At 47.2% G+C, this 21874-nt stretch overlaps 2 protein-coding genes across 2 annotated transcripts in view; one reads left to right on the forward strand and one right to left on the reverse strand.

Annotated features, from left to right (window-relative positions):
* Nucleotides 1-317: 317 nt before the first annotated feature.
* Nucleotides 318-14626, forward strand: GALK2 (galactokinase 2). The gene is made up of 10 exons (XM_078592538.1): nucleotides 318-564; nucleotides 1092-1180; nucleotides 2573-2696; nucleotides 3539-3629; nucleotides 4798-4944; nucleotides 6635-6733; nucleotides 8044-8196; nucleotides 9212-9422; nucleotides 12459-12672; nucleotides 13054-14626. Exons 1-10 carry the CDS (start codon nucleotides 512-514, stop codon nucleotides 13262-13264), a joined length of 1392 nt encoding a protein of 463 aa, XP_078448664.1. The 5' UTR covers nucleotides 318-511; the 3' UTR covers nucleotides 13265-14626.
* Nucleotides 14301-21874, reverse strand: part of LOC144717190 (protein FAM227B-like) — a 47151-nt gene continuing 39577 nt past the window's right edge. The window contains 6 exon segments of the mRNA XM_078592537.1: nucleotides 14301-14677; nucleotides 14680-14747; nucleotides 14749-14814; nucleotides 16276-16333; nucleotides 17541-17646; nucleotides 18557-18705. Coding sequence (XP_078448663.1) covers nucleotides 14586-14677; nucleotides 14680-14747; nucleotides 14749-14814; nucleotides 16276-16333; nucleotides 17541-17646; nucleotides 18557-18705 — 539 coding nt within the window. The 3' untranslated portion in view covers nucleotides 14301-14585.

Below are 21874 nucleotides of genomic sequence, written 5' to 3' on the forward strand. Positions count from 1 at the left end.
ACACCATGTGAGACTAGGCTCTAAGAAAAGCTGTCTCGGGTGTGGACCAATCAATTTCAAGAACAGTGCATACATTATCAGAGTTGTGGTTTTTGTTTGCATTCCGACCGCAGGTATTGTGGTCAATGCAAACATGACTCCTTGTAAAAAAAAAAGTGTCAGGTTTGTTGCCAGATAAAAGGATAAAAAAAAACAATTATCATATTTTGCTACTGGCAAAGGAGGTTCCAATCGTGTAAATTTTCTCATAAACTTGAGACTGGGTGGTGTGGGTGGGGGGGACTTGAATGCGCGGCAGTGAACGCGCGGATAGGTAAACGCGCGCGCGTGATGCCACGTGCCGCCACTGGGATCAGCTGATCGTGGTTCCGGGTGCAGCTCAGCGCGGTGCAGCCTCGGAAAGGGGAGACCCCCCCCCAACCACCTTCCCTCGCTCCCTCCTGCGCGTGTGTGTGCGTTTCCCTGTCTACCTCTTAACGCCTTACAGATCTCGGACAGTCCTGCACGAGACATGGCGACGGAGCCTCCTAAACTCCTGGAAATAGACGTGAATGCAAACGAAAGGTGAGTTCGTTGGTTGTTTAAAGACGCGAGAGTTGTGTTTGAAAGAACAGGTCGCACGAGATCGAGGTGGTTCGATTGCAGTTACCTACTCAACGACGGTGCTCTTTGCAAAATACACAATGAGTCAATGAGTCCGGTAGCTTCGCCTATTTGATTAATGCGCGTCCTGTCATTTATTTGATTGAATATTTTTGTATCCGTCGGCCAAAAGTTAGTTCGTTCCTCCAAGTTGTGTAAATTCACAACGGTTGGATATATGCAATAAATGGTATATAAACTTACTAAATAAATATTTACGCAAAAATAACTTCCGCCCTTTCGAAAATCTTGCTTTTAATGTGGCGACACACGAGAACGAAGGAGTCAACGTGACCGAGCTGGCAGAGTTCTCGTGCAATGCTGCTGATGTGCCAACGTTGAAAGAAAACGCCGTGCTTGACTTTGTTTTGCAAGGTGTGTGCGTATCCCCAGGGCCAATTGAAGCGCCCTTTGTTGAATATTGTCTACCCCTAAATGCCTCTCCGCAGGTTCTCGCGCATCAAGGCGGCCTTTCTCTGCAAGTTTGGCCGAGCTCCCGAGTTTTATGCCCGAGCGCCAGGTCGCGTCAACCTCATTGGTGATTTTGCGCACACAAAGATAAAGATCCCCTCTATAGCCTTAACAGACTGTAGGAGCAAGTGCTGTTAGCGAGCACCTATGAAGGCCGGAACGGTACACGAGGGGGTTGGGTGGCCAGCACCACGCCCGACCGCCTTTGTCTCCCTAGTGGCAATGTTTACACACCGCACCAGGTACTCATTTGAGGCTGAGTCGACCTAGGGGAGGCCCGGGACCGGTTCAGATAATTGTCACTGATGTTGGCCGTGAGCGGGAATCGAACCCGTGTCGCCGGGTTCATAGCGCAGCGCGCTAACCGCTACACTATTGCGCACACACACGCGTACACACACACACAGTGACACACACACAGTGACACACGCACACACACAGTCTCACGCGCTGTTGTCGGAGTTCCAAGCCACGTTGCACATTTAATCCATCGACAAATGGGCGTAAAGAATGGTGGTGATCTGATATACATACACTACTGTAGTCTTGACAGACTCGGTGGCGTTCACAGGAGCAGGTTGATATATACACGTGTCCCTTTCTCCGATGAAAAAATTGTAATGCAATTAGTCATTACTGACATCTTTGAAAACTACTGGACATATGTGAAAATGAGCTTTATAACTCATCGGATTCCTCCAGTATAAATAGATATTCTGATTATTAACAAGCAGACTACAGTCCTTTTGTATATCCACTTCTGGATTGACACCCTGATCATGGGGGCTTATTAGACGCTGGTCAGTACAGATTGGTGAAGTGGTAGGTGGGGAGGGGATTGATTTAGACCGGTTCAGATGTCATTCACCACTGATGTTAGCCGTGGCCAGGAATTGGACTCGGTGACGAGGTTCATAGCACAGTGCCATAACCACTACCGCCGTTCCCCTTTGCAGTTGCCAACCTGTTAACCAGATTCTGTGTTTGGGAAGTCTGCCTGCCTGCAACTGACATGTATGCATCACATTTGTTAAAATCTCATACATCGTCACGTGAGGCCCATATGCTTATGAGCTCAGTCCGTTAAACCTGTTTACGACGCACAAACAAAATATCACATGACGCCAGGTCGTTATGGGGGCAACTTAATAATCCAAGTCAGCTGAACGCAATGAAAGTACTCCGAGTGGACAGTGCTGTGGGTGCAGCAGTCCATCCAAGCATCGGTGTCACCTCTGGGTTCAGAGGTCGTCACTCAGTGCAGCATCCTCCACTCGGCCACAATCTCTCGTAATGTTCCACGTGCCCAGCTGGGTTTTTTCCACCTCAACGCAGTGATGTCATCCCACCAGCAGTGGGAAGGGAAACTGCAGCTAATGGCAATAATTGCACACATGCCTCACTCACGTGGACAGGCAGGAATGTTGACACGCAGGTGTGTTTTCTTGTTGTCCCAAAGGGGAGCACATCGATTACTGTGGCTATGCCGTGCTGCCCATGGCCATCGAGCAAGACATCGTGACAGCGGTGGCTGGAAATACCTCTGGGATTGTCAACTTGGCCAACACAAACTCCGTCTACCCGTAAGCCGCATGGCATTGCTCGAGACTCGCGGTGGGGAACCCTTTTCTTTACTGTGGGCCAAATCGGACTTTCAAATGCTTGTGGCGAGAAACACATGAACACACCGTCTCGGTTAATGCAAGAGGCTCTTGAAATGATTGTACATATTGTTAGGTCTTTTGGTAAAGCAGCTTTCCCGCTATTTTTTTTGTCCTGATGGCGATTGCTTGTGTTGCGAGCGAAACGTCGTAGTTTTTTGTTATTTTTTTTATTTTCTTTGAACCTATCTACGTGACTTTACCGAAAAAACCAAGAATATGAATTCCTGCAGTCACGAAAGCTTTAAGTCACGATATGACTGAACATGCTAAAATTATCCGAGTCAAACACATGGTCCCTCTGGTTCTAGATCAATGCAGCTATGATTCTTGCTATGATAGATAGATATAATTTCGAAAGTGTAGGCCCCAAGTGGCAGTGGCCTATGAATGTTAAGTCGTAAACTGGATACGTTTCCAACCGCAGTTTGTACACATGGTCACGTGTCAACCCCCGAAATAAATCATGCAGTGCCACCTTGTGTTGAAAAAAACTTTTTATTGTATTTTTGTAACCACTAGATGGCGCTGCAGATTAAGAAATATGAAAACTATGAAAGTTTTTTTTGCTTCAATAAATTTCAGTCGAAAAGAATCATTACTTTAACTTTCAAGTAAGAATTAACAAGAAAAAATGGATTTATTTTGTTAAAGGTGATTATAGGAGTCAAAGGAACCCCCCCTCCGAATGTGTATATATAATACATCATAGCAGTCCACCAGTGTGGGGTGCAATTAACGTTGATGTGCCTTCTTTCTTGCAGTGATTACAATGTTGCTGTGGATAAAGTTCTGATAGACAAAAGCCAGCCACACTGGTACTACTATTTCCTCTGCGGATTTCTGGGATTGAAGGTACGACGCGCATCGCATTGCTGGTTTAAATAATGCACTGCCCCTTGGTGAATCCACTGCCAGATGAAGGCCTGACACGTGGGTCTTGGTGGTTGTTTTGACCACACTCCACCTCACCAGGCAGTGTTGGTGAACAAGGGGAGAGCGTGCAGGAACCAAGTCAGATATCACTCACCAATGATGCTTGCCCTGGCTCGCAATTGAGCTCTGACACCAGCTTCACAGTGCAAGGCGCGCTAACCACCGCACCGCTGCTTTCCCCAGTTAGACTATAACACAATATCGGGTTTTAATTCGGTCTGCAAAATACAGCGATTAAATTATTTTAAAGTCATGTTTGCATAGACCACAATACCTGCAGTCATAATGCAAACAAAAACATAACTCTGATAATGTATGCATTGTCCTTGAAGTTGATTGGTCCACACCCGAGACAGCTTTCCTTAGAGCCTAGTCTCACATGAGTTGGACCAGATGACGCCAAAAGGCGCACAACTCAAAGACAATGCACCATCAGTATGAGAGCTCTGGGTAAGCATTTACACCATTGGAACCTCATTTGCCAGTGAAAAATATGATAATTGTTTTTTTACCCTTCTATCTGGCAACAAAACTGACACCTTTTTTACTGGCAAATGAGGTTCCAATGGTGCGTATGTTGCGTTTCGGCTAAAGGAGGAAAGAAACATGTACAAATGGGATGGAAAATGATAAACGGCACAAAATATTCCTTAAAACTTAGACAAAAATGATCTATTCTTGCAGTCAACGCCATCCCAAAATCATCACAATTGTTCACATCACTCGGGTGGTGAATGTGATCGCCAGTGGCCATGTGATAGATAAATTGCGCCCCTGCTGTAAAAGCGTGGGAATTTCACCACTGACTCAAGAGCTATCAACAGAGCTGAGCATTGTTTCAATGCTCACTTAAGGATGGACACTGACTAATTTTAGATTATGTGAATTGATTAAAGCAATTGCGATTGAGAAAATGACTATAATTTACACTTTAAACGCACCAAACACTAATAGTAAACAAAAACCGTCATGGCTTGGCAAGGTACCTGAAAATGTAAGGTTTCACAAACTTGCTCTGCTGTTTTTTTTCTTTTGCTTTGGTGAACAATTTATGAATGTGAACGTGTGCTGCTGGGATTGCTCACAGGAGCACCTGGGTGAGGTGACGTGCCATGGCATGGACTGCCTCGTGGATGGGACCATCCCTCCCAGCTCGGGCCTTTCCAGCTCCAGTGCCATGGTCTGCTGTGCCGGCCTCGCCACGATGCACGCCAACCACAAGAGCATGTCCAAGGTGAGGCTGTGTTCAGGCCAGAGCTGGCTGGGTTGTCTGATTATTAAGTAATTTATTACTCGACCATAATTAGGTTTTTTTGGTGGTTGATCGCGTAAATATTAATTTCTCGTGAAACCCACCATCTAACCCAAAAAAATCCTGTTATGGATATTGGTCGCAAAAGCCTTCGTGATAAACTGATTACTCTACCGATTATTGGTTCGGTTATTTGACTCGTCGAATGAGTACAACGTTTGTTCCTACATGTATTGCTGTGGACGGGAGGTGATGGGGGGCAGGGCTTGGTGATGTCATTGGCTGCCGTCATGCTGGGTGTGGCTTTTTTTATCAAGGGGCCTGAATAATCAACCACAACAAATATTTTATTATAACTTTTAGTCGATTGATGGACTAATTGTCCCAGCTCTAGTTCATTCTGCAATGGCACATGCAGCTGCCTTAATGTGAGCTGGGCAGTTCATGGCATTACAACTGTCGACTTTATTTGTACACTGGTGAAATGTTTTGATTGAGTGGGCTGACATTTATTCAGTGCCAGCAGCATTCAGTAGGTTGAAGGGAAGAAAAAAAACTCCCAAAAAATTCCACATTTTCCCTACTTAAGACGCTATATTAGTTGTGAAATGAGCCATTATAGCAACAAAAATATACTTAGTCACAATGGTGATTGACATTTTTTAGTACGTTTTTTTCTTCTTTTTAAAAATGTGCCACATGCTTGCAAGTGATTTATCAGTAGGCGCATTGTTGGGCAAATAGTGGTTGAATCAGCCAATTCGTACATCAATTCCATAAAAAGGCACTGTAACTGGAAGAGAACCCAGTATAAAGAGATGAAACGGACTCGCTGTTTGTTCGTCGGTTTCACGAGCGTATCAATGCTTGGGTCAGGCAGGTCTTCAAAGAAGGAATTTTTTTTTTGCCACATAATCGACCATCAAAGCACCAGCATGTTTTTATCACACAGCCAACACCAGGCAAGGCTTTGCCAGGGCTGACTGACAAGATAATATCGGTGCGCTACCATTGTTCGGGGGGTGGTTTGGCTTGAGAATGAGCGTTGTGTGCCGTTCCCAGTGCGCCCGGCCGCTGGCAGGGAGCGCTCGTTTCCACGTGGGGGCCACCGTCCGGCCAAAGGACCCGACGGGGTCTTCTTGCAGTTGCTTCCCACATTGTTCGGGGGGGGGGGGGGGGTGCTTTTAGGGGTCAAATTGTACCTCCGCTCGGATCCGACCGTTCGTTGTCGTCGTGCGCACGAGTTTTAGACTGTGGCGCTCGTGAAACGTGAGCGGCCGCGGGATGAAATGTGCCCGCCCGCTCTTAACCGCGAGATGACTTTTTATCGCCCTCTGGGCTACATGCGGCAAAATGGAAAAAGTTTAATTACCAACACGTTGGTGGCTTGTTAGCCTGGCAACCAAATAAATAAACAAAGCAAGCGTCTGCCCAGCCATTGAAATGTCTTCTATTGCAAGTGCTAATGCACAGAGGGGCACAATGGTTTTTTTCCATAAATAACACTGGCTTACACGTGCACGAGGCCATTGAAGACGAATGGAAATGTTGCCGCAAATTTACACAATGCAGTAATTGTTGCATTGTTTGCGGCCCTGCCACCTGTAGTCGTTGCTTAACCTCGCAACATCTGCGTGTCGGCCGTTGTTAAAAAAAGAAACTGTGATTGCAGGTTACGCTGGCCGAGGTGTGCGCGCGCTGCGAGAGGTATATTGGGACGGAGGGTGGAGGCATGGATCAGTCGATCTCATTCTTGGCTGAAGCGGGAAAGGTAAGAGAATGTGGGGGGGGGGGGGGGGGACACCACAGGCTACCAAAGCGTAATGACATTGATGATTAATAAACCATATGGGGTACTCGCCCTCGACCCCCCCCCCCCCACTCATTTCGATGAGTTGCAACAATTTAACAATTTGTAGTCACGATGTGGTTAAAAGTGATATAACTTTGCATCTTCATTCCGTCTCGTTTGTATTTCCCTCATTCTGTTCTGGTACGTTCGCCCGAATATGAGATTAAATGATAATTGTCATGAATTTCACGAAATAAAATCTTACCTGGACAATGCAATCCATGTATCGTGAGTAAGAACCTATTTAATCAAACATGCCTAATTGTTGGGGCTTAATTTCAGCCTGGTCTGTTTTTCTGGCGAGCCAGAAAAAAAAATCATCATTTGGCTTACCACATCCACTATACCTTTCAGCATAATGCTCACTATGGCTGTACCAGTGAACCAGAAAATATTCAATGAGAAATGAAGCCCTATTAAGAAGTTAGGCACACTATACATAAATATAGAAATATTCCACAAACATATCCTAACACACTGTGAAGTGTTTCCTGTGACATTAACACGAGGCCACCTTGCTGCTTTTCCGAATATCACTGCAGTATTTAGTCTGCAGCTGAACTCGCTTCAGCCAATAGGAACCTTGCTGAGACGCACGCAAAGCGGCCAAACACGCCTCGGCCTCTTGCGCCGCTTAATAATAATAGATCAATTTGTAACGCGCGCAGATTTGCAGACGTAGTGGCAGCAACTCAGAGGCGCGGAGCCAAGCTCAGAGTCGCTCGAAAGCATGATTGTAGAGGTGAGTTTTTAAGTCTCTCTTGAAGGAGGCGATTCTGCGAATGTGCAGAGGGATATCGTTCCACACTGTTGGGCTGCCACCGAGAAGCGGCGCATAGACACGATGACCATCCTGGATCTTGGTATCAAGAGGAGGTCGTGAGTCGCGCTGCGCAGGCATCTGCCGTGTGCTGAGCTGCAAGTTGTCAAAAATGAAGAAAGGTACGGCGGGCAGGCAGATATGAAGGCATTGTGGCAGAGGCAGGCGGTCTTGTATGTGACCCTACTGGCGATGGGTAGCCAGTTGAGAGCACGGAGACAAGCTAGTGAGTCTTATCCCGGCCTGCGCCACGGATGGACGCTACTCCGCAGCGCGGCCCTCGCGAAACGTCCCAAGGGAGAGCGCGCGCCGCTGCCTCCGCTCGCGAGGGCCGAAACGCCAGTGGCGTCGGGCGAGGAGAGAGCGCCGTCGTGTATGCCCGACGGTCATTTGCCATTTTCCTCGTCAGGCGAAACTCATCGAGTTCAACCCCCTGCGCGCGAGCGACGTGCGCCTGCCGGGAGGCGCGGCGTTCGTCATCACCAACAGCCTCGCGCAGATGAACAAGGCCGCCTCCTCCCACTTCAACATGCGGGTAGTGGAGTGTCGACTTGCCACCAAGGTACTGGGGCCGTTGTTTTTCTTGGAACGCAGATGCACCGTGTCCAACGAGATCACAACACGAGTCGCTCCTCTGAAGCTTTGTTGTGAAATCGAGTTAAAAACAATAAAGGGGACGCGAAACGATGTTTTATAGTGGCTCTGCCGGCTGCCGCAGTCTCACGTCAAGTGTGTGAACGCGCTGGGATGGAAAGGGTCGCGGGTGCACATTCACGGACGAGCCGGTTTTCATTGGGTCGAGAGATGGATTCCCACAGCCGATGGGAAATTTTACGCGGGGCCGCTGTCAAAGCGTGCTGGTGCCTTGTCAGGCGGACATTAAAGACCGTGTGACACCATTCAAAATATTAGGTAATATAATGCCAGAGCCATTGCGGTCCCAAATGACAAATAAATAAAAAATGTCTCCACTAGAGTTCACACATTTCATAACACACTTCATATGACTACAGGTACCCAGATATTCTCTTGCGCAAACAATAATGCACTCTCACAAGGTTATCATAGATGGCCATATTTTATGCAGGAAAGACTACGAGGCTCAATACTTTTTTTCTTCAAGATGGTCCTGCATTGGGGGGGGTCGTTTGGAAAAATTCCTGAATGAGTATTGCTTTCATACAGGATAAAACCTGTGTGCCCAGAGAAGGTATTAAATGTTGCATATCACCAACATTGTGTACGTATACTCAAGCGTCCAGCTCTCTTTGCTCTTGCCATCTTACGCTCACCCTTTCAGCCTCGCAAGTTGCGAGGCCCTCGCACAGTGATCTCTCCGTAATTGTCTCTGCTATGAAGAAGGGCCTTTGCCCGAAACATCACCTAATACATATATATTCCCTTATTAGGCCAGTATTATTGAAAAAAATGTTTTGGTGCTTGCACACCACTTCCAACGCAGTATCACAAACTCGAATTTCTTTGTTTGCCACCGACTTTCACTCTAGTGCTCTGGATTGCAGGCGCGCGCAACCGCGTCCGGCACACTGTGATGCCGAGTTGACTTGTTGCCGTAGGTGATGGCCAAGACCAAGGGGCTGACGTGGCGGAACATCAGCAAGCTGGGAGAGCTCCACGAAAAGCTGGGGCTGGAGCTGCCCGAGATGGTGCGTTTGGTGGAGGAGACTCTGCACTGCGAGCCGTACAGTCGTGACGAGGTTTGCTCCCTGCTGGGCATCGCCTCCGAAGAGCTGGAGGCGTCCGTGCTGAGCGAAAACACTCGCGACGGTACGCGCGCTCTGCGCACTCGGCAGCAGGTTTTAGGCGCTCGGGAGGGCGGTTTTTACGGAGGTGTCGAACGGTTTTTACGTAGGCCTCACCCCAAGAAACATTGTTGGGTGTGTTTGGCCGATCAGATTGTGCTTCGGTAAGTGACGATACTCCACAACGGTCGACTGTCACTACAGAGTGGCTCGTTCAAACACACCAGCAATAATTTGGTCTTGTAAAAGAAAATTCGTGAAGGAACCAAACTACATTTACCAATTCCACGTTAACGGTCAAGTCAGCGCCCTACATTATCTTTATACAAGTGTTAAAAGAAGAAAGCTATTGAGTTCCTTTGATATTCATGACATCGGTTGGAGGGTTTTTGGAAGGGCATATGGTGTTCAGTTCAGGGCAAACCTGTCCCTCATGCGTACAGGGCAATAATACAACACGATTTGAACAAATACAAAATACAGGCCACAACCACAAATGTATCATGAAGAGTCTATAACTTTGGGGCAGCACTTCTCTCCACTGATATCTCTGAGGCATTGGTGTAAATTCCACATTTCCATGGCAGGGCCGATCCATAGAATGGCCACTGCTGATTTTATAAACAGTGGAAATAATTGTATTGACCCTGGAGGGATGATAGCCCGAGTTGACCCTGAACTGATATTTCAACTCCGCAACCTTCCGACTGCGAGTCGAGCGATCGAATCGCAGCGTTTCCCCGACCGCTGACGGATATTATGAAATGTCATTTTATCATTCTTACCCACTAGGGGGTGCTTGACAGTTCGTGTCTTTGAATGAGCACTTTTTTTTTTAACCACACACATCAACACACCGTTTGGAGTGCCCGCCCCGTGCAGCCCAGGTGCTCAGCTGGGCATCTAAGGACCTCTAGTTTGAACTTGGGTTCTAGCTTCTTTTGACACTTTGCCATGGCACAGTGTCAAATGCCACGGAAGCTCTCAGCCCCCCCTCCCCCCCCCCACCCCGAGAAAACCTGATCATCTCCAAATTCTGATCTGTCATCTCTAAATGTTGCAGTCTTTTATCCCTAGCCAGTTTTGAGATCTAGGAGGTTGTACTTACCCCCCCACTCCCCTCCCCAAAAAGCTGGGGGGGGAGAAATGAAAAGGAAAGGAATATTATTAAACCAAAGGTATTTTCGGACAACCTTCTCGAAACACGATCGTGAAAAAGGATGTGTCCGAAAGGTTAAGCCGTCGCGCGTCAAATCATAACCCGAGTCTGAATGCACCTCCACAAGCGTGCGCTCGCCACTCATCCACAGATATGTACACAGGTACACCCACACCTTACCTCCCATACCAACGCACACCCAAAACCAGTGTTTATCAATGCAGTACAAAGTTGACCTTTAAGAAACCATTTGCCTCCTGTAAACTTCGAGTCTTAATTCATACTTGAAAGCTAGAAGTCAGAATATTCCCTTTGAAGTTGCAAAGCTAAAATTAGTTCAGCTTGTTTCATTTTTTTCTCATGACTATGACCACAGCAAAAGCTGGTATAATTGAGAAAGGTTTATACGTTGAAACAATTCTAATCCGATGAGCAATGTTTGCTTTAAAATATATCACTTTCAACCCCCTGTCCATGCATTGCTGGATTAAGGCCTCCACACGCCACATGGGTCACGGGTGTCGTTTGACCATACTTCACCATGCCTGGCCAGCGCGAGTTCGTCAACGGCGGGGGGTGGGGGGGGGCGGGAAGGCCCAGCGCAGGCTCACATATCGCCGCTTGCTACGGATGTTGGCCGTGGCCGGATACGGAACTCCTCCGCACGACGTTTGCTTTATCCCGGCGTGGCCAATTTTCCCTGCTAATCAGCACGCAAGTCTCTCGCCGTTGTCTGAAACCCATCCCGACATCAAAGAGGCAGGAGAGTGCAATAAATGTAATTCGCAGTGCAAGCATCAAAGGCCACAGGAAGCAATCTCCCCGCACAAAAGTACATTTACCATTGTTATTGTATTCATTTATCGCGCTGTATTTATACGTGCAATGTTAATTTCCGCTTCACCGTGTTATGAGCGTCGTGCCATCTCCAGGGGCTCACGTGCTTCCGCATGCAATGGGAAATGATTTCGGTAAATGAGGCACGTTTGTGAGTTGGTCAGAGGATCACTTGTTTTTTCAAAGCTTTATATGGGTACCACCTAAAACGTAGCCCCGGAGTCTACAAGTTTACAACGCAGCCGTATAAAATAACCACTTGGGCATAACATTTTAATGCTCCTCCCAGAGGCTACGTTTCACTGTAAGACGCCTTACAATTTAGCTGCATACATGCAGAATTACAAAAAATGAAGGTGAAATACGATTTCCCGTAACAGCATAACACTTGTTTTGCATAAACACATGCTTGAATGCAATGTACAATTGGCAAAGGTAGGGGGGGGTATTTAATGAGCGTGTTGTGATGGGCCTCTGGAAGTGATGTAATCCCATCCGCCGCAGCCGTGGGAGTGCTGCCAATGGTGATCGTCCCCGAACGCCGGGCAGGCCGAGGCGGGCCACCGGTTGTATTTACGCAGCATAGCAAAGCATTACAAGTGCGTTTTGTTCACGGTGTGTGTGTGTGCGCGCGCGACCGCCCTTGGGTGGGCAGCTCTATCTGTCTCAAATACCTGCTTCGGTCGTCATCACAGGGAAGGTATGTTCACTATGACTGGCAAGCGGGAGCTTGTCGCCCGTGCAGGGGGTGGGCTATATTTAGCGTTGATTAAAAGCCACCACTTTTACTTGGCCATGTTCCTCACGTAGGCCGTGTTAGGCGTCGGCTGCACCATTTACGAACGTGGCCGCTCTCACCTTTTCGCCGTTTTGACAATCGCCGTCGTTAGGTGCGAGATTAGTGACGCTGGCACTTTAAAAAGTGGCAGCTCTTCCAGATAGCTTGTGTCAAACCAGGACAAATGGGCGCAAGCGGACAGGTTAAGAAGAACCGCGCGCGCGCTCTCCCCGGTTTGTGTGCGCGCGAGTGCACGTTCGACGTGCGCTTGTTTTCATCCCTTCCAGCTAACAGCTTCAAGCTGTATCAGCGAGCCAAGCACGTGTTCGGCGAGGCCGCGCGGGTGCAGCAGTTCAGACGGGTCTGCCAAGAGGCGCAGAGTGGGAGCGACGCGGAGGTGATGAGCAGACTGGGCGAGCTAATGAATGACAGTCACGCCAGCTGCCGGGACCTGTACGAGTGCAGCTGCCCCGAGCTCGACAAGCTTGTCGAGTGCTGCCTGTAAGTGTGGCCCCGTCCAAGTTGCCTCCTCCACGAGGTTCTCAACATCCATGCTCGTTTGAGCCAGTTGTCCGCATCTTTGCCGGTCAGGTTACCAGTACTGACACTGCCAATATATATTTTTAAAAAGGTGCACCCTTCATTTAGAGAAGGAGGGTCGGTTTGTTGCCCACGATTTGATTGTTAGCTAAGTTGAGATCCAAGAAGCTTTTTTATTCAAATCGTGCCATTAAACTCATCAACACCCAAGGGGGGTTATAAAAAGCCTTTTGCTGTGCAAATCCAATATTTGTGCATGTGTTTTATTCAGCAACTTGGCCACAGATGAATGACGCATCCCGCGCATGTAACAAGTGATTTGTCTCTCTCTCGCCCTTGCAGCAAGAGTGGTGCCGTGGGCTCGCGCTTGACGGGCGCTGGCTGGGGAGGGTGCGCCGTGTCTCTGGTGCCTGTCGGGGAAATAGAAGCCTTCCAGTTGTTGTTGAAGGAGAGGTTTTACGTGGAGGCCCCACACTCTCGGCTCTTGGCATACAACAGCATGTTTGCGACCCAACCTGTCATGGGAGCCGCCCTCTACAAAGAGGCTTTGTGAATAGGGGTCCCCCCCCACTTGCGGCACAGAGCTGCTGTGGCCTGTTACACGCGGGGGCCACGTGTGCACATCCACGTTTTACTGGAAGTTTCCATTCCCAAGAAGTTGGTGTGTTGTGATTAAGAAAGAAAAAAATCTTCATATCTGAGCAAATTAATTTCATGGTTTTTTTGGGTCCATTTTTCTGGATATAATTTTTTTCACAATGTCCACTGGGAAATAATAGCGCAAGGTGTTTAAGGTAAATAGGTTCAATATATGGCACAATATATTGGTGGAACTGGCCGTCGGTTAAGCTTGTTTAAGTAAAAACAATCTACGCACATTACAAAAAGATCTCTCCTGCGATTTGAACAGGGTCGCGCGCTTTACCGACTTCTACAGGTTTGTGTTGCCCTGCCCGTGGCTTGTTTAGTATTCACGCAAACACTCCCATTGTTGAGAAATCAATACTTTCCTGTGAGAAATTAGCAAGCATTAAGGATTTTTTTTTCGTGTTTCATTTTTTGCCCCGGCGCTTTTCAGAGCGGCAGGGCGGTCACATGTCACGCGCCCAGTATAGCGGTTTGGACGGTCAAATTAGAGCGTTTTCAGCGATGCTACAGTCCTGTCACATGAAGCCCCCCCCCCTCCTACCTCCGGCTCTGGGTGCAGAGTTCATGGGAAAACGCAGGGCCCCTGCTGCCAGATCAGACGTAGGGGAAACCCGATTCCTTGTTGTGTGTAATTTAAGATCGGGGACTTGGCGGACGTTGGGGGGGGAGGCAGAGAGACCTGTATGCTTTGGACGTGGTTGGACACGGCAGGTAGCCCGGCCCGACAGTCGTGGGTATAAAAACGCCGAGGCCGCTGGAGAGTAGGTGGGTGGCTTTGGGGGTGAGCTCCTGGTCGTCCCACTCTTTAACTTCTCTCTCTCTCTCTCCCTATCCCTCTGAGTCACCCAATCTCTGAACTACCTCTTTGTGTGTCTTTACAAACTGGCTGAATGGGGACAGCGATTGAGATTAAAGGATGATTAAAGGCCTGGGAAACGTGAAACAGTGTAATGATTGTTGTAATCGCTTTAATGAATGTAATACTGTGGTATGTGTTACCTTCATGCAGAGGATTTTGGTGTATACATACTTATATTTTTAGAAAGGGGTAACGGTTTTTAATAGTCTTATTGACAATTCATTTTAGTAAATAGTTCACAACTAGTGATTTGTCAATTTGACATTTTGAAATAAAATCAATAATTTCAATGTCATCTCTCCATTGGGGAGAATACGATTTGTTTAATCTCTGCGATGTCACGATTGCTTTGCACGAGTTTCACAAATTAATACACCGAATAAAAATCACGTAGAAAAACAACAACAACATTGTGTTGCCGACTCGCTCGTGTGTTGTTTCTCGTCACTTCCCATACGATTTCAACAGCCACCACCAAAAACGCATCGATTGCAGAGCTCCCAAATTTACTTCCAGCGTTGCGAGCATCTCCTGGGTGGCGTACGGGCGACCTCCATGCCACCTGGGTGCCCTCGCTCGCCTCATCCGTCGTTTTGCTGCGGTGGAGGAGAAGGTGGCGGAGGAATAAGGGGCGGTGGAAGGTGGTGGGGGGGGGGGGGAAGCTTTGTTAATAAAAACACGTTTTTCAACAATGACACTCGGATGACACTCGGGTCTACAATGACACCCTCGCGTCTACAACAGTTACGAAGTTTTGCAACGGTGTAGTATTCGTGCCGCCGTGTGTAAAACAGCCCTCGCGACAAGAGCGTACAATGGACGTTTGCCTTTTTTCCTCCCCAAATCCAAAACCCCCTCCCCTCCCAATCCCTATCGCTGTTTAAAAATTTGTGCTAAATATTTTCGCATTAGCTCACAGATACCTCTAACGCAGTGATGGATTTCCAAACAAGGGCTTATTTGATTTGCGGTATTTGTAAAAACCAAAGTGGAGCGGCGTGAAGTGTAAACACGGACTGAGAAGCAACCCATTTGTCTTGCAGCTGTGCGCCTCGCCTCCGTGGCCTCGCTGCTGCTGCTGCTACCCTGGGATTCTCTTCACCATTTGTTTTTTTCCGCCGTATTCCTTGGCCAGATATTTCAATGGCAAGTGCCCCACGTACGACGAGCATCACGAAACAACATATGTGTTCAAGTCGAGCACGAAACCATTTACCTTTATAATAGGATTTTAAAGGCTCGGGACTTGAAAGGCGTCAAATTGCGCGTATTAAATATGGACATCTTTACACAATTGTGCACGGTGACAAACACATTGCTTTGAACGCCCCTACGCGTCGCTTCAACCGCGACAAAGTTCAACAAAAAATGGTTAAAGTTCCCCGCAGCGCAACATGTAAAGCCGGTGCGCGATTGGGCGGTTTCTCACAGTTTGCTGTGTAGAAAACCTGCCAAAGCAATCGGCGGAGATCAATAAAGACGTCACCGTCTCTGTGACCTGCGAAACAAAACGGCGCAGGTGGACAGCACAAGTAGCCTCCCGATTTTTCGAGCGGTCCATTTGGGGGGTGGGTGGGTGGTGGGTTGGTAGGAGGAGGAGACAGAGTGGAGACGGCACGGTTAATCCCTGCCGAGCCGAGGCACGGCGTTACTGTTAAGGTGTGGTGATTAGCGCAAAGTACAGGATACCCGATAGTTTCCCATTCAACCGCTCGGGCTGCTACATTGTGCTGGGGCCCTTTCATGTGTTTCTTCAACCAAAAAAAACGGCTCATAAACACACAAACAGGCGGACGGGGCAGGTGATAACCACCGAAAGGACAGAGGAGAGAAAAAAAAACGCGGGGGCACCAAAAACATCGCCCATTTTTTTCACAAGTTCAATAGACTTCTGGTATTTTTCTGCCTCTTCACCCTGTTATTTAGGGGAAAAAAACTTCAAATAATTTTCGTCCTTTCAGCATGCTATTTATTTCGGTAAGCTGCGCTCGTGATGGCCGAAGCCAATGATTGCTCTGCCCGTTGCCATATTTTACAATCCACATCAAACGCAGCACCTTTTCCTCCTGCGCGCAGATCGAGTTCTCGTCTGTTCCCGCGATCTTCGTGCGCGTCCTGTGAAACATCAAAACGGCGCAGTCAACAATAAGGAGTGGGTGGCATCGCGCGAAGCCTTCTTGAATTCACATCTGTCGTGACCACGTCATTAACAGCAGCAGCAGCAGCCGCAGCAGCCACGGGTTTTCTTATTTTTTTTCTCAACAAAAAAAATGTCAAAACAGACAAAATTACTATTAAGCTTTTACATGTCTTTTCATTTACCGCAAGCTGTACAATTAAAAGAGAAGGAACTCAACATGGTGTTTAAATTATTGCTGCATTTGCAAAGCCTGAGTCACACGCAACCCGCCTGCGGTAATTGTCTTTGAGCTGCTTGTTTTGAGCTTCCCAGGCGCTGATGACGTCCGCATAGGTTGGGCCAGATGCAGTGATACTACACGGGGCTGCAGTCAAGGGCAGCTGCGGCGTGCGATGGAAGGAACCGAAAACGAAGCTACAAAACCGGCTGTGGTGCAACTGAGCATGAGAACCTGCCACCCCACCACGTGCCCGGAGTAGCAAACAAAAAAAAAACGAAACAGGAGGATTTCTGCACAACTATGGCCGTCACCTGATGATGCTGGTTGTAAATACAGGCGAAACGTCGTGCTCGAATTGTAAATTCTGTGGGTTTACTCTCCAACACACCGGTGTGCTGTACTCGTAACTCATTGTCGCGTTGTGTTTACGTGACAAACCTTACTGGCTGTGTCGGGTGGTGGAGGGTTACGACACATTTATACTTAGGCTATCTAACCCAAAAACCTTTATGAATAAAAAACGAAACTATGTTTATTTTAAAGGGTAAAGCCCACTGAGCTATATAGCTCTTCTTCAGAAGCAACCTGGCTATCACAAATGACGGCTCAACAAAGTGACTTATCATCATGTGGAAATGTACAGCAGCCAAATATCCTAAACACGTGATGTTGATTCTAAATGTTGGGGGAAAGACCGGAGGACCCGGAGAAAAATCCACACGACCACAGGGAGAGACACACGTAAACTCCCAACTATACAGGCGTCAGGGTCGGGATCGAGCCGACGACCTTGATTACCAGGCGAGGTAGTTAACATCTCGCCACCGTGGCACAATGCATGAGGTGCGGGGCCGCGTCCATCACTTGCGCCGTTGGGCAGTCCGCCGCGTGTAAAGGATATTACGGGACTGGCTTGACCTCGGTGAGTTTGACCCATCCACCGGCCAGACGGCCCCTGTAACCTGCGGCAAGGTGGCTTGACTGGAAGACGTGGGCGACCAGGGGGCTTTGGCCGCGCACATTAAACGGCACGCGCCAATAGGACTGGCCCGGTCCTACCAAATGTGACTGAAGGGGGGGGGGGGGGTGCAAAAAGGAAAATGAGCACAAAAGTGAATGAGACACGTGAATGAACATTGGGAGAAGAAAAAAAAACCGCGTCAAATTCATTCACTGGCACCGCCAAATAAGCGTGCTCATGATTCATGTTTAGAGTCAAGACACAATGTTTTCCCCGTTCGTGGGATAATTGGGCGATGCTCATCGTCAGAAGCCAAGCGGGCATCAAGGCTGAACGGTGCTTGAATGGGTGACCACCGTGCACACAGCTCGTTAATTGATCGTCTTCACCGAGCAGCACTGACCAGCGTGGCGAAGTGCGGTCAACTAATCCGCACGATCCACACGGCGTGGCGAGGACATCATCCAGCAGTGGATTGACAAACGACTGCACATGTGCGTCTCTCTGATATAGTCTCTCCGATGTCAGGTCCTTCTGTCAGGTTCTGCATCGAACAACCAGCATTAACGTCCAACACAATAACACTCGTTTTTATTAGAAGAGATGATGGGTACGACGCAAAAGTAGATTTTTTTCTTTCTTTCTTGAAGCACAACTGAATAAGTTTCGTCAACCTGCCAATGTCGACATGCCGAGGTCTAAATGTCAAATCCTAGATCGTACAATTAATCTTCTAACTTTCCCGCGTATGTACGTGCGTTGAACTTCTTTCACACCGTACGTCGCCAACCGTGCTAACCAGAGGTGCGCCCACCTTCTCTCCGTCGACCACAAAGGCACGCAAGAATAAATCTGACGACGAAGTCACACTCCGGATAAAGTTCGAGAGCGAATTGTAACCCAGGCTGCGGTAACCTTAAATCAGCGCGGTGACGGAAAGCAAGTGGGGGGCCGGGGTTGGGTGTAGGGGGGGGCTGGTATGTGAGAAGACTCCCAGCGTCTTAGCGAGAGCCTCACCTCCATGGTGTCGGCTGAAGCCACGTGGACGTCCGCGTGTGACGGCAGCTCCCGGCGGTCACCCCCGCCCCACGGCGCGCCAGAACGAGCCGCGTCTGCTCGCGCCGCCTCCACATCAAACCGAGGTGGGGTGCCCACTGTTGGTTTTGCTGAACACAGGGCAGCGCAAAGTGTGAGCCCTTGTAATAACAAACCAATAAAGTTGACTGATTCACGTATTTTTTTTTTGCTAACAAGAATCATAAAAAGGAAGCCCCAGAGGATGTGAATCTGGCTTTATAGGCTGAAAGGCCCTTTTTTGGATATGTAACGTCACACGGGAGTTATTTTTTCTTGTTTCTGTAACTCATACTATTGAGGGGTAAGTGCAATAAAGTTAGCTTTTAAAGTTGACATGAGGAGCCCTCCGATATCAGGATGACAGTGAAACAAAAAAAATTAACCATTGACGCAGGTTTTTTTTTGGTCTGCATTGTAATTTTTGGCCTTGATTACCTGCAAATACCAGGGAGAGAAGGTTTGGGTTACACTCTGCGAGTTCTACTGATATGAGAGACCATATCCTCCCAGTTGAACATTAATGAAGCGGAATTTTCCATCAATGATGGCATTTCTTCTGTCAAGTTGCATTGCAACGCAAAATGGAAATATTCCTGTTTATGATTACAATCATCAACCAGAACTGCATTTTTTTTCAAAAAAATGTTTTGCCTTTGAACATGTTTTTTTTCATTCTTTAAAGTCAACGTCTTGTACCGACAAAATTCGTGTCTTCCCTACTACCTCATGCCCTATTTATTTCCGCCCAGGTCTCCCTCACGAAAAGAAACGATGTCTCTCAGTGGAATCCCACCTGGTTTAAATAAAGGAACGATATTTAAAAAAAAAATTACAACTACTACTACTACACATTTGACAGGTTGTCTCAGTCACACAAAAAAAGATGTCCAGAGGATCGCCGCACATCACCGTCACAAAATAGTAATGGGAGCCGATTCTTTCCTTTACCGTGAACACCTGAAAAATAACGTTTTGGCAAGGGGGAACAAAGTTTCAATTTAAGCGTTCTGGAAAGAAATGGGCTATGAATGCAGTCTGAGCCCATTCGTGCAGTTATAAAGGGGTGGTAATGAGAGATCTGTTCTTTAGAAACTCACTCCATTCCCAGCACAGCCACGCATTTCTGTTTATTCCCAGCTGAGATGGTCTGCGATTGTGGCCGCAGTGTGCATTGTGTTGGGGGTCCATTCACTTTGCAGACCAAATAATGATGTCAGACCGGCATTACCACATTCACCACCAGCCATCGTCATCAACTCATCACTATCATCGTGATCATCATGATTATAACTATTAGAGTTGAACGCAACAACTTTTATTTTTTTACTCTCCAGCGTGCGGCGACTTATTTTGCTGTTTGCTGCCTGTAGGAAAAACGATTCAACATCCTGTAATCGTAACTAATCTTGAACAAACGTGACACAACATCGACAATGTTAACTCGGGTGGAGCGGCGGCGGCGGCAAGGGCTGTCGAGCACGGCGCGATGAACCCGGTGACCCGAGTTTGATTCCATGCCACAGTTTACCATAGCGGCGGGGAATGTCTGAAGCAGTGCTCCCCTCTTGTTAACAAACCTGCACTGACCAGCGTGGTGAAGTATGGTCACACAAAACCCCCTTCAACGGGCGCGGCATAGGCAAGCCTTCATCCAGCAGTGGATTGGCAATGCGCTGTAAATTATTATTTTAACTCAAATTCCTAGCTCAAGTATTTCAATCCGTTTAACAGCAGCCTAATGCTCATTAAACAATATTTACCTTCTTAATTAAACAGTTTGGTCGTTTTAAGAGAGTCATAAAAGTGCAAGACACATTGAATGCCCCTATAAAAATTCCCTCCACCATTTGTCTTCTTGCATTAACTTGGCTAATTTGTCATTACAACTGCAATACGTATCCTTCCAAATAATACAAATATTTTATGGGATTAACATGCAATAAAGGTTAACATTTGCTAACATTTTGAAATAAAATCCAATACAGTACTAACCTCCAAAGTTACAAAAGTTCCACTTGGGGAAGAAGGAACAAAGTGCTACCAGGTAACATTTGGCACAGAGGTAAATGAAATGTCCCGTGAATGTGTCACAGATGGCCTTGGCTAGACACAATCTCGGCAATCCTTCAAAATACATTTTGTCGTCTGAAAACACTCGGATAGACTCGATATGCGAATAGACGTTTAAAGATAATGAACACAGGATAAGAAGCGTATGTATATTTTTCTTCTTGAATAACGGCAAGAAAATGTACAAAGTCATCGCTCGGCATCTGCCAAGCCAAGAGAATGAAAAGCCCCGACTTCGTGTGCAGTCAATCTCGCCGGCGTGCTTCAAGCCGCGATCAATGGAAACTACATTTTCCAAGAATGTTGTTTTGTTTTGATGTGTTTTGGCTTTTTTTTTACTTTTACCCAAACACCTTTTTGTGGGTTTAAGATGCATTATGCGTGTTGTTTGGCCACGCAACTCAAACCACAGAATTCTTTTGGGGCAAAGCATGCCCAACACAGAAGCGGTTGAGGGTCACTGGCCGTGCAAGGTTGGGTGTGTGTGTGTGTTCTGTTTGCTTTCCCAAAGCTCAGTGTGGAATTAGACCCCCCCCCCGCCGCGCGCCCACCAAGACGCATCTAAATCCCGGTGAATATGGTATTTAAAACCATTTTGGGCTCGCAAGTATAACCTAAATACACAAGGCAATTAAATGTTAGCATGCTTGCTGTGTTTTCCCCAGCATCATGTTTACAATGTGTATTTAAAACAAAGAATTGTATGAAAAGCACACTTTCAAGCAGTGGGCGGGGGGGAACACATCCCTGTGTTGTAATGAATCTGGGTTGCGTGTGCCAAGCCTGTACAATCTATAGAATTAAGGGAACTAATTCCACAGCAATGACGTCACAAGTTCCAAAAATATGCCCTCTTCATATTGTGTTTTTGTACTGTAGCTCTTATGATATCCTATAATGTTTCAGTGCAATTTTGAGCCCTTTTAGTTTTGAACAGGAAATAAAAATGAATAACTTTAAGCCAACTTAAAAAAAAAAAGTTTTCCTTCTAAAATGCAAATGAAACCTATCCAAAAAGAATAATACATGGACTGAATTCTACCAAGCAATATCTGAAAATAAAAAAATATAAATATATATTTTTCAATAAGCTGCCCAAAGCAATAAAACGTTGAAAATAAACACACGACTCATAACGGGCGTTAAAAGGGCAGGAACAACTTTGATGTTCGACTAACCGCTGTAAGG

Source organism: Lampetra planeri, chromosome 3 (genome assembly GCF_965212315.1).
Source record: "Lampetra planeri chromosome 3, kcLamPlan1.2.h2, whole genome shotgun sequence".
Taxonomy (NCBI): Eukaryota; Metazoa; Chordata; class Hyperoartia; order Petromyzontiformes; family Petromyzontidae; genus Lampetra; species Lampetra planeri.

Bases quoted from the DNA above. Each gene is read 5' to 3' on its own strand.
- GALK2 (XM_078592538.1), top strand. From the start codon at position 512: ATGGCGACGGAGCCTCCTAAACTCCTGGAAATAGACGTGAATGCAAAC. The intron at 1,181-2,572 runs GTGATTTTGCGC...GTTGTCCCAAAG, and splicing joins AGGTCGCGTCAACCTCATTG to GGGAGCACATCGATTACTGT. The intron at 6,734-8,043 runs GTAAGAGAATGT...TTTCCTCGTCAG, and splicing joins TCTTGGCTGAAGCGGGAAAG to GCGAAACTCATCGAGTTCAA.